Genomic DNA, 12,644 nt, shown 5'->3' on the forward strand with positions numbered 1-12,644 from the left:
CATGCAAAATCGTCTCAGCAGCCTCACACCATTGTTGAGATCCTTGCAAACGCAATACCGTCTCAGCAGCCCCACACTCATGGAGACCTTTGCAAGCACGCAAAATTCGTCTCCGCAGCCTGACACCCTTGTTGAGACCCTTGCAAACGCAATACCGTGTCAGCAGCCCCACACTCATGGAGACTCTTGCAAGCACACAAAATTGTCTCAGCAGCCCGACACCCTTGTTAAGACCCTTGCAACACATGACCCTTACAAAACGCAAAAAAAAAAAAAAAAAAAGCAGAAAAAAAAAAAATGTCACCACACAATCTCAGCCCAGCAACCTGACACCTGTTGAGACCATTGCAGCCATGCAAAATCGTCTCAGCAGCCTCACACCATTGTTGAGATCCTTGCAAACGCAATACCGTCTCAGCAGCCCTACACTCATCAAGACTCTTGCAACCACGCAATACCGTCTCAGCAGCCTCACACCAATGTTGAGTCCCTTGCAAACACAATACCGTCTCAGCAGCGCCACACTCATCGAGACCCTTGCAACCACGCAATACTGTCTTGAGCAACCTCCCACTCGTCAAAGACCTTTGTGACCATACAGTCTCGCCCCAGCAACCTGGCATTCATTGAGACCCTTGCAGCCAGACAAATCATCTTTGGCCTCATGTACACTGCTGTTGGTAAAAAAAAAAAAAAAAAAAAAGGGTTCAGACGGATGTTCAGAGGCATTCGAAACGCCAATGCCTGTAACAGCTTGTAAACACTGCCAGATGCGGTAACTCATGTTTACCAGCGTTGCATTCACAGTCGTTTTCATAAAAAAATTTAAATAAAGGGGAATATTGTCTCAGCAACTTGACACTCATTTGAGACCCTTGCTAAATGTAATATCATCTCAGCTACCTCACACCCTTCTAGACCTTTGCAACCACACAATCTCATCTCAGCAACCTGACACCCGTTCAGACCTTTGCAGCCATACAAAGTCATCTTAGCAACCTGACACTCATTTCAGACCATTGCAAATGCAATATCGTCTCAGCAACCTGACACCCATTTAGACCCTTGCAGCCATACAAAGTTGTCTCAGCGGCCGACACTCATTTGAGACCATTGCAAAACGCAACATCGTCTCAGCAACCCCTCACTTGTTGAGACCTGTGCAACCACACCATGCCATCTCAAAACAAACCTCATAATCATCGAGACCTTTGCAACCACACAATATCGTCTCAGCAAACCAGACTGAGACCCTTGCAACCACCAATACCATCAAACCTTCATACTCAAGGCCCCTGCCACCACACAATATCGTCCCAGCAACCTGACACTCACTGACACCCTTGCAACTGCACAATATTGTCTGCAGTAGTATAAAACACTTAGCGGCACGCACCTACGTGCAAACCCGAATACAAACTAAACTTGCAAACACACCTCAGTGACAAACAATCAGCCACACAAACACACAGTGGCACCCAGTTGGCCATTCATCTTCAGTGGCACGCGGGCCACTCATCTTTTCTCAGTTTTTTTTCCCTGCGGTTAGTTCAGGTTTTCATCCAGCACCAGCGAGTGCACGTTGGCCTGCGAGTGCACGTTGGCCTGTGAGTGCATGTATATCGTCTTGTTGAGCACCTGTGTATTGTCTTGATTTTCTCACACCAATGCAAGATCCAGTCCAAGTTCTCAAACTAGACCAAGCATCAGTAGCAGACTTAGCTATGTGGGACAACTTCCCCACCTGATAGAACATCATTTCAATCTTCATCCCAGCAGTGTCAGCCGAGCCACCAAAGGCTTTTGCAGCCATTTTTAGGCCGCCACTGGTTTTCCAAAACTTGGCCCCCAGAAATTCTCTTAAATTTTTGCTTCACCCAGTCTTCATCACGCCTCGTGCTGCACCCCATCGTGGCAGCTGCCCAGGTCTGGGTCCACACTTGAACAGGACAGACACTGTTCTTCACCACAGACAATCAGGCCACAGCCGACATCATCAATTAAGATAGATCTAAGTCACTCCCCATCACTTCCTGCGCAGGCTCGCGCAGCTGTCACTCCGTCACCAGTTAATATCTTATGTAGACCTTTTCCAGGCAAATGCAAAAAGCAGCTGATGCGCTTTCCTATTCCAACCTTGGAATGGATGTTTTTTCCAGCAAGAGCCTGGAGCCGACCCAACAACTATCCCTGTCCCACCATGGACATTGCTGACGATGGACTGAAGTCGCATCTCGCCAACACAATCCAACTTATTAACCACTCCTTGGCACGCAACACACTGAAGGCCTATCGCACTGCTTGGAACACTAATCGCTAATTTTTGGCCCCTTGCCCCGGAGCAGCAATAGGCAACGTTGGACACATCCTAGCCTTCATATCGTATTGCCACATGCAGCTGACCATTTCTCAATACTATCACGCCATATCTAGATGGCATCCAGCATTTCCTGTCCCTGCAAGACCCCAGTAAACCGTCAGTATTCTCGAGCCCATGCAGTCAAATCCCTCCTACAGGGCATACAGAAGCACCAACCTGTAGTCAGTGGCAAGCGCCTACCTTTCAAGAGTCCCCTCTTTAGGGACATGTCTAAAATCCTTACTCGTTCCCTGTTTAGGGCTTTGCCCAGTCTAGTCACCCAACAGCCATCTACCAGGCCTTCTACGGTTCCCTACAACCTAGTGAATTTAGTCAGCGGCTCTGGCAGTCACACACTGCTCCGACGCCACCGACTCGCTTTCGAACCACTACACTCTCACAGTCTGCAAACGCAACAAACAGGCCCCTGGGGTTGACATCAACCTGTTTCAGCTTGACAACGCCTGACGCCCAGTGACGGTGCTCAACCCACTACTGCTCCATCTACCCAGCCAATCTGAGGGTAGCTCGTTGCTACCCTTTCTAAACCAGCTCCCTGAGTGTCAGCCAGTGTGTGAAGCATGTCAGAATCCTCCTAAGTAACTTGGGCTTCAAACCCCAGTCAGTTCTCTGGACATTCTTTCCGAATTGGAGCAGTCTCAGTTGCCTCCCAACAGGGAGTACCAGACTACGTAATCAAGATACCAGGCTGATGGAAGTCTCCTTGTTTTGCCACATACATCCTAAATCCTCATGAAGGAATGGCACACGCTTTTACCAAGCTGGCTTAATAAATACAAGAAATCAATATAAACTATTTCCCTATCTGAGTCTTTTGCCCCCTTTTCTTGGCATACTGACCAGACACCACCAAGGCACACTTCAGGTCTATTTATGTTGTAAGTCTTGTCGCGTGTTTATGTGATCCACATCTCTCTCGGTCAGAGGGTAACGACCATAAATAAGAAGGCCAGTATGGTGGCCTGAGTTTATGGGAGGAGCCCGGAGGGTATTTAAGCAGCCCACTCACACATGCTCTTTGTCGGTTCAGTGTGCAGTACTACACGTCACTGGGCCGACTCTTCCCAGCTCACCTCATGTCCGTGAGTCTGCGCATTCGACACCCTCCCGCCCTTCCCTTTTTCAGGGCACTTCTCAGCATGTCCTTCTTCAATTAACTACCCATTACTTACCTTGGGTATGCCCCCTTTTCTTGGCATACTGACCAGACACCACCAAGGCACACTTCAGGTCTATTTATGTTGTAAGTCTTGTCGCGTGTTTATGTGATCCACATCTCTCTCGGTCAGAGGGTAACGACCATAAATATATATACAGACACATGTGAGTTTGAGCTTTGGGGTGCACACCTATGATAGGCCCTCAAGCTTAGCTGGAGCTGGCATGTTTTAAAGTGTATCTAATCCCGTAAAACTGAAATTTAAAGCGGAAATTCACCTAAGAGGGGAAGTTCCGCTCTTCCTTCTACCTAACGCCCCCCCCCCCCTTCTTTTCCATATCTGTAACATTTAGGATGGGGGAGCGGGTACTTAGTTTTGACAGGTATCCACTCCCACTTTCGCTCTCCCTGCCTGCAACTTTCTGGGACACATCACAGCAGTGCAGGAACAAGGTCACCCAGAGCCCAGGGAAAAGATGCCAAACTGCGCCCCCTCCCCCCAAGATGTATAAGCATTATGTGTCAGCAAAATCACCCCCCTCCCCCCATAAAAAAAAGTGCGGCACTAATCTGCATGATTATCCCCTAAGCATAAATTCTCCCTCTTCCCAGTACAAATTCCTCCCCTGCTGAAATCCCCTCCCAGCACAAATCTCTGCCCCCCCCCCCCCACCCCAGCACAAATGCCCCCGCCTTACCCCTTTGTAAAAATTAAAGTGATTTAAAGAAACCAGTGTTAAGAGAAATATGCTGGCTGCCATTGCTGATGTCTCTTTCTAAATGACTAGTCACCTGGCTGTCACACTGATACTTTGGCTTCAGAGCTTCCAGAATCACCTGCAATTTCCCTGCTCAAGTATAGCAATAAGGAATTGCAGCTTTTATTGGCTGAATGCTTATCCCAGGTCTGTAAAGTCTCGTACACACGATCGGATTTTCAGACGGGAATTGTGTGATGACAGGCTGTTGTTGGATAATCCAACCATTTCCGACAACAAATGTGGGATAACATGCTTTAAAATTTTCTGACAACAAATGTGTGTTGTCGGATTATCCAATCGGGTGTACAGAAGTCCTTCGGACAAAAATTAAAAGTACAAAAATGCATGCTCAGAAGCAATGCTAACCATAACAATTTTAGCAGAAGTTGCCCAAAGGGTGGCACTAAAGAGCTGAAAAACCACATTGTTTTGCGTTTGTTGGCTGACAATTCTTTGACGTTTGTATGCAAGACAAGTTCATGGCCAACGCCCTTCGGACAAAAGTCCTGCGCTTTGTCCGCGGAAAATCCAATCGTGTGTATCAGGCTTTACTCAGAAGTACTGAAGCCAGGGTAGGCCTGGTTCACACCTATGCATTTTTAGTGCTTTTTGCAGAGGGCCAGGGACTTTTTTTTATACAAAAAACACTGCTTTACAGCGATTTGCGTTTTTTTGTTTTTTAATATGTCCAACAACACATTTTTTTGTGCTGAAAATGTCCCCCTCGGCTTATACTCGAGTCACCTTTTTGCGCCTGATCTCCTGGGCTTTGGGGACCCGGTACCAGCCAGCTGTAACTCCCATGTACCCCAAACTTAGCACACATATAGTCCCACTCTTCCTCTATAATTGTGCAAAGTTTGTTGTCCGGGGGACCTAAGGCCGGGGAGCACAGATTTTTCAAAGTCGGGCACCCCTTCCACAGACTCCTATGTTAAACGGTTATTTCTCCGGTAAATTTGGGGACCTGGTACCAGCCGGCGTAGGTCCCCTGGACCTGAAAAAACCCAAACTTGGCACATTTGTAGCCCCAGTTCTCCTCTACAAGTGTGCAAAGTTTGCTGTCTGGGGGACCTATGGCCGGGGAGCACCGATTTTTCAAAGCTGAGCACCCCTTCTATATACTGTTAAAAAGTAAGTCTAGTTATGGGCACGGTGAGGCACAGTGAGGCATGGGCACAGTGAGGCATGGGCACAGTGAGGCATAGGCACAGTGAGGCATGCACATGGACACAGTGAGGCACAGTGAGTTAATACGTTTTCCCCGTTTTTTTGTGGTAAAATTAGGTGCCTCGGCTTATATTCGGGTCGGCTTATACTCGAGTATATACGGTATATTAGAAAAATAGGCATATCATTTTGTCAATTGCTAACGTATTTGATTTGTGTACAAGTTAATCATTTTTAACGTAAACATATCGTATCTAGTTTAGGAACACAGCGGGACTGACCTATCTTGTTAAACTTCTGAACTCCGATTATGATGAGGTTCGGAGAAATGCATGCTGGGCCATTGCTGTGTGTGCGAATGAAGAATTGACCGCAGCTGAACTCTATAGATTGGGGTAAGTAAAGCATTAACACTAATAGAGATTCATTGATGCGCTTCATTAAGTGCAGTCTTTAAATTAAAACTGTAATCCAAATAATTAAGCTAGATCCACATTTAATACTTGAATGAATGTGTTTTTATGTGTTTTAATATTTAAAGCTTTATATGCTGAAATAAACTGCCAAGGTCATAATGATAGACTACAAACTATTTGTATTTTAAAGTACCAATCCACTTTTATCAATTAGAGATTAAATTGCAGGATGCGCCACATTATCCTTAGCTGCTATTTTCTCGTACTTTTAGCCGTGGTTCACACTGGGCTGCGGGAGTAAAGCCGCGCGAGTTCAGCTGAACTCGCACGGCTTCACTCCCGCTGGCAGTCCTGATTTCGGACGCGATTTAAGAGACATCTGTGCAGGTTTCTGCACAGATGTCTATGTAAATCGTGGCCCGAAATCGCAAAAAGTAGTACAGGAACTACTTTTTGAAATCGGTGCAGCGCCGCAGATGCAGCGTCGCACCGATTAGGACAGTGTCATTGCCGGCAAATGCCGCCGATTTGAAATGCGATTTCACATGTGAAATCGCATCTCAAATCGAAGGAAATCGTACCCAGTGTGAACCTGGGCTAAAGGTTATTAGTAGACCAGTCTCATGACACAGCCCCTAAAGCGGGGCTGGGACAAGGGGTGGGCAGGAGGGTCGGTTGCCCTGGGCAGTGTGGTATCATGTGAGGTGGGGGGGTGCACCGCAAGGAGATTGAGAGGGGAGGGGATTTTTATTGGAAGGAGGAATTTGGGGGGGCAGTAGGGAAAAATAATTGTTCTAGGAGGGGGGATTTGAGTTGTGAGGGGGATAGGAAAAGAGGATTGGTGCTAGGAGGCGGGATTTGCGGGCTTTGTGCTAGAAGAGATAATATGGTAGAAGGGAGGAGATTTGTACTAAAAGGAGATTTTTTTGGGGGGGGGGGATTTGTGCTAGTAGAGATGATGGGGGATGTTTGTGCTAGGAGGGAGGGATGGAAGGTAGACATGTGCACAGAATTTTTTTTTGTTTTTTTTTGTTCTGTTTTGTATCGTTCCGTAGGTTCGTTCCCGTTCGTTTTTCATAAGACGCCCGTTTTCCTGTTCGTTCCCGTTCGTTTTTCGTACGACGCAATTTTTTCGTATTCCGATCGTTTCGTATTTTGGTTACCGTTTTATTTTCGTACATGCGGGATGGTTCGTTATTCTGTTTAATTCATGTTCGTTACTTGTTAGGCCCCGCACACACGACAGAGTTTCTCGGCAGAATTCACCGAGAAACTCGGTCAAAACCCGGATTCTGCCGAGAAACTCTGTCGTCTGTACAGTTTTGGCTCGATGGAGCCGCCGAGGAGCTCGACGAGAAAATAGAGAACATGTTCTCTATTTTCTCGTTGTTCTATGGGAGAAGGCGGCCCGCCGAGCTCCTCGGCGGCTTCATCCCAAAACTCGACGAGGAACTCGACGTGCCAAGCACGTCGAGTTCCTCTGTCGTGTGTACGGGGCCTTAGACAATAATTTTCATGAATTTTCGTCATTTTGTACTTTCGTAAATATATCGCGGGATTCGCGGCACTTTCAACACGCGGCTCATCCATATTAACTATTGTTAAGTCCCATACACTTGGTCAGACTTTTTTAACAACAAACATAAAAACGATCGTTTTACCGAACGTTCGTTCGTTTTTAAACTCCATCAGAAAACCATTTTTGGGTTCCAGGTTCAAAAGTCTAGCCAACTGATCTCCCTTCAGACGAAAATCCACAGAAAAGTTTATTTGGCTTTACTGTACTACTGCACTCAGCACAAAAGAGAAGCTGCTTCACTAACTTACTACACTCACTGTCCATTCAAAAAAACGAAAATTACATCTATAACAAAAGATTTGCATTCTGTATTTTGAAACCAAATTACGAACAGAAAAAAGGAATTCAGAATACAGAATACAAATCTTTTGTTATAAGATGTCATATGAACATACAAACAGAAAAAGGAATCAAACAAAATTCAGAATGAAAATCTTTTGTTATAGATGTCATATGAACATACGACTGAAAATCAAAATACGAACAGAACAAGGATTCAAACAAAATAAAGAATGCAAGTCTTTTGTTATAGATGTCATATTCGTTCTTTTGCCGTTTTCGTCGGATCGTTCGTTCGTATTTGCGGTTGTTCGTTATGCGACTCATTCGTATTCCCGTCGTTTTCGTATTTTGGTGCTTACATTTTTTCGTATGTACACATTATTCTGCGGGTACGAAAATGAACATTTTCGTACGAAAATAACATTCGTACGAACGGGAATGCACATATCTAATGGAAGGATGGGGGAGATATTTGTGCTAGGAGGGGGACTGGGAGGGGGGAGGAGAATGTGTACTTGATGGGGAAATTTGAGGGGTAGAGGATCAGTGTTTGGAGTTTTTTTTGGGGGGGGATGGGGCGGGGGCATTTGTGCAGGTTGGATTTGGGGATGGAAGGGACAAAGATTTGTACTAGGAGGAGGGATTTCAACAGGGGGTGCAATTTGTTCTGGGCTAAAAATAGTGCCTGCAATGTGCCTCTGAGGCCACCCCAGTGTGAAAGCCAGAGTGCTTTCACACTGGAGCAGTGCGCTGGCAGGACGGGAAAAAAAAGTCCTGCAAGCAGGAAAAAAATGAATGGACAGCGCTGCCGAAACGCCTGCAAAATGATTCCGCAACACGGGCTCTATCAACCCTTTCTTTGGCCGCTAGCGGGGGGTTAAAAGTGCCCCTCTAGCGGCCGAATAGCACCATTGAAGCTGCTATACCGTCGCTTCAGAGCGCATGTGCCAGTGACGTCATTGGCTGCATGCAGTCTGAACGGTTTAGGAGAAATTCACAGTACCTACAGGTAGGAGTTATTATAGGCTTACCTGTAGGTACAAGTTTACAAAAAGGGTTCACTTCCAGTTTAAGATTATTTTGCATCCCAACCACCTGCCCCTGATTTAGTGTACTGTGCCCCCGATGGTCGCCATTCTTCTTGTAATTCCCCTACAAAAGTGTTGTATCAAAATAATATTTGCAAAAATATGTTGATGTTGTTCTGCCTTTAAATCTGGTCACCTTTTTTTTTTTTTGTGTTCAGGGCTTATGATGATCTCCAGGAGATAAATCTTTCAGCAAGTCGCAGAAGCAATTTTAGCGAGCTGGCTCTGAACAAGATGCTAGATAATAATCTTTCTCTGAAATACAACCAGAAAGGATTTTTATCCTACAACAACCTCATAAACGATGGATTTTATGACCACGGCCGGGTACGTTAGAACAAGGGTATAAGTCATGTATAGCCAGTGTGATACTACTGTGGAGTACATCATGAAATGTCACAAAATTAGCTGCATGACACAATTTAGACTTTAATCCAGTTAAATCCAAAAGTTTCTAAAGTATGTTTTAATTAAATATGGCAATTTGACTTTGAATACAAACACTTTACATTGTTAATATTTGTGCCAATTTCTTACCTACAGATAAAACCAGATGCAAAGTTATCATCTCTGGAAGAACTTAGTAAACAGGAGCTAAACCAAAGGCGGGCAGTTATTTTAATCAATACAAGATTACCTGAACTGTAAGTGCTGAATTACCCCACGGTGCCTGCAGCTACAATGGGCACTGAGAGTTTATTTTAACCTATGTTATGTTAAAAATCTGTAAATGCTTGAATGTTGTTCTTAGCCTTGCCATCCACTTTGGCATTTAGTATTATATAATGTATATAATACTAAATGCCAAAGTGGATGGCAAGGCTACTCACTTTTGTGAGATACTGTGTATAAAAATATATATACAGTACAGACCAAAAGTTTGGACACACCTTCTCATTCAAAGAGTTTTCTTTATTTTCATGACTATGAAAATTGTAGATTCACACTGAAGGCATCAAAACTATGAAGTAACACATGTGGAATTATAAAGTGACAAGTGCTTCCGCGCTATTATAGATCCTTAAAATACAAAACACCTCAACAAATTATATACAGTGCAGCAAAATCTAGCAGTGTTTTACCAAACACAAAAATAGAAATAAGATAGTGAAAGTGATTCTGCGCAACGTATCTCACATTGCTGTGACACATAAATATAAACACAAATAAAAATGTGAAATAACACTGAATTAGATAAATAAAAATATAAATATATATACTGAATAGTCCGTGTATACAAGTGGTATAAGAGAGCTAGTCCAATCAATATGCTGAATATGCTGGATCAGGTGTAGAATAAGTGACTAGCAGATGAAGATCGAATCCTTCACTAGGCCCCAGATGAAGACACGTGACGTCGTGTCGTAACGCGTAGGGATTGGCGTACACCTGGAGTGACGTAAGCCGGCGCTGTGGACGCCGCTCATTTTAAAATTGCTGCACATTTGTAATTTTTTAAATGTAAGCACAGGTTTTTTCATTGAATAAATTACAACCTGGTTTACTGTGCTTCACTATCGGAGGTTCCTTTTCTGTTCCCTCTCTCCATTTTATTTGTTTGGGCGGAGTGCTGTGCGGGTCTATCGTAAGGACGTGGTGCCGGCTCGGGGGGAGAGAGGACAGGGATTACCCTTAAAGGATTGCCACGGTGTGAGAGATTCGATGCTCATCTATATCTACCTAGAGGTAAGAGGCTTGTGAGCCTAGTGAAGGATTCGATCTTCATCTGCTAGTCACTTATTCTACACCTGATCCAGCATATTCAGCATATTGATTGGATCATCTGGCAGCCTTTATACAATTTTGATTTGTATTGAATTTGTTTCACTGAAGGACTCGTTCTGGTTCTTTTCCACATCATTTTTATTTACCATTTTTTTGGTTTGCACCTTTATTTTGTTACACATTATTTGAGCAGGACTAGCTCTCTTATACCACTTGTATACACGGACTATTCAGTATATATATTTATATTTTTATTTATCTAATTCAGTGTTATTTCACATTTTTATTTGTGTTTATATTTATGTGTCACAGCAATGTGAGATACGTTGCGCAGAATCACTTTCACTATCTTATTTCTACATGTGGAATTATACATAACAAAAAAGTGTGAAACAACTGAAAATATATTTCATATTCTAGGTTCTTCAAAGTAGCCACCTTTTGCTTTGATTACTGCTTGGCACACTCTTGGCATTCTCTTGATGAGCTTCAAGAGGTAGTCACCTGGCGCAGCACCCCATCATTCTCCTTCTTGGTCAAATAGCCATTACACAGCCTGGAGGTGTGTTTGGGGTCATTGTCCTGATGATAAAATAAATGATGGTCCAACTAAACGCAAACCGGATGGAATAGCATGCCGCTGCAAGATGCTGTGGTAGCCATGCTGGTTCAGTATGCCTTCAATTTTGATTAAATCCCCAACAGTGTCACCAGCAAAGCACCCCCACACCATCACACCTCCTCCTCCATGCTTCACGGTGGGAACCAGGCATGTAGAGTCCATTCGTTCACCTTTTCTGAGTCGCACAAAGACACAGGGGTTGGAACCAAAGATCTCAAGTTTGGACTCATCAGACCAAAGCACAGATTTCCACTGGTCTAATGTCCATTCCTTGTGTTCTTTATCCCAAACAAGTCTCTTCTGCTTGTTGCCTTTCTTTAGCAGTGGTTTCCTAGCAGATATTCTACCATGAAGGCCTGATTCACACAGTCTCCTCTTACCAGTTCTAGAGATGTGTCTGCTGCAAAAGGTGGCTACTTTGAAGAACCTAGAATATGAAATATATTTTCAGTTGTTTCACACTTTTTTGTTATGTATAATTCCACATGGATCCCTAATGAAGTCACGTGACGGTGACGCAACGACGTAGGACAATAGCGACCACGTGATACAGGCAACCAACCGGAGGCCAGCGGAAACTAGCCAGCTGACTGCCGCGTCACGCTCGATGCTCGAGCGCTGAATTTTAAACCTGTACTACACCCTACACCCAAATAAATCGTATCCATTTACCGGAACATACTTCACGATTGCGGTGTCATTCCTCCTTCTCATTTGAGAACAACAGGCCTGAAGTACACCCACCCCTCCTCCTCCCCGAGGACGGAACATCTATTGAAGATAACAGCGGGATCGGTGAGGCTAACCAGACGGAGAACACTTGTCCTAGATGCTGTTTTATACCTGGATTAAGGTAAGGGCAATGTGTAACTAAAGCTGGAGTGTGACACCACAGGTAGAAGATCTATCACCATCATTTATCCCATCAGAGCATCTGTAAAGACTCTCAGCCATTTATGTCATTGATGATGATCAATTCAAGATTAACATCCCTCTAATGATCCCTGGAATTATAGACTGTCATCATACTTTATATATGTTCACATTTTATATGTTCACAATTCGATGCACTATTGAGGATTAGGTTGCTGCTTCCCCATAGGAATTGGTCAGAAATTCTGTGCCAGTGTTGGTTCTAGCACTCACCCATCCATCACAGATTTTACTGTGCATTGACACTCTAGTCTTTTGTGTATACACATTCACTTTTATATCTATTTTGCTTTTGATTTCTCTTTGTGCTTTAGCACTTATCACTTTATACTTCATTTCACTTTTATGGTTTTGTGCACCGTCTAGATATAGCTGCTCTAGACATTTGCCCCATATAGGGGTACACGTTCCACCACTCGCAGTAGCGCAATAAGACTTTATTTTACCTGTGTTAATTCATAGTTTTGATGCCTTCAGTGTGAATCTACAATTTTCATAGTCATGAAAATAAAGAAAACTCTTTGAATGA

General features: G+C 44.1%; 1 protein-coding gene across 1 annotated transcript in view; it reads left to right on the forward strand.

Annotated features, from left to right (window-relative positions):
* The window catches only part of ARMC3 (armadillo repeat containing 3), a 112,022-nt gene that overhangs the window by 76,571 nt on the left and 22,807 nt on the right, over positions 1 to 12,644 (forward strand). The window contains exons 12-14 of the mRNA XM_040352510.1: positions 5,729 to 5,865; positions 8,994 to 9,162; positions 9,379 to 9,479. Of these exons, the coding sequence (XP_040208444.1) occupies positions 5,729 to 5,865; positions 8,994 to 9,162; positions 9,379 to 9,479 (407 nt within the window). The remainder of the gene's footprint in view (positions 1 to 5,728; positions 5,866 to 8,993; positions 9,163 to 9,378; positions 9,480 to 12,644) is intronic.

This window comes from Rana temporaria, chromosome 5, assembly GCF_905171775.1.
Source record: "Rana temporaria chromosome 5, aRanTem1.1, whole genome shotgun sequence".
Taxonomy (NCBI): domain Eukaryota; kingdom Metazoa; phylum Chordata; class Amphibia; order Anura; family Ranidae; genus Rana; species Rana temporaria.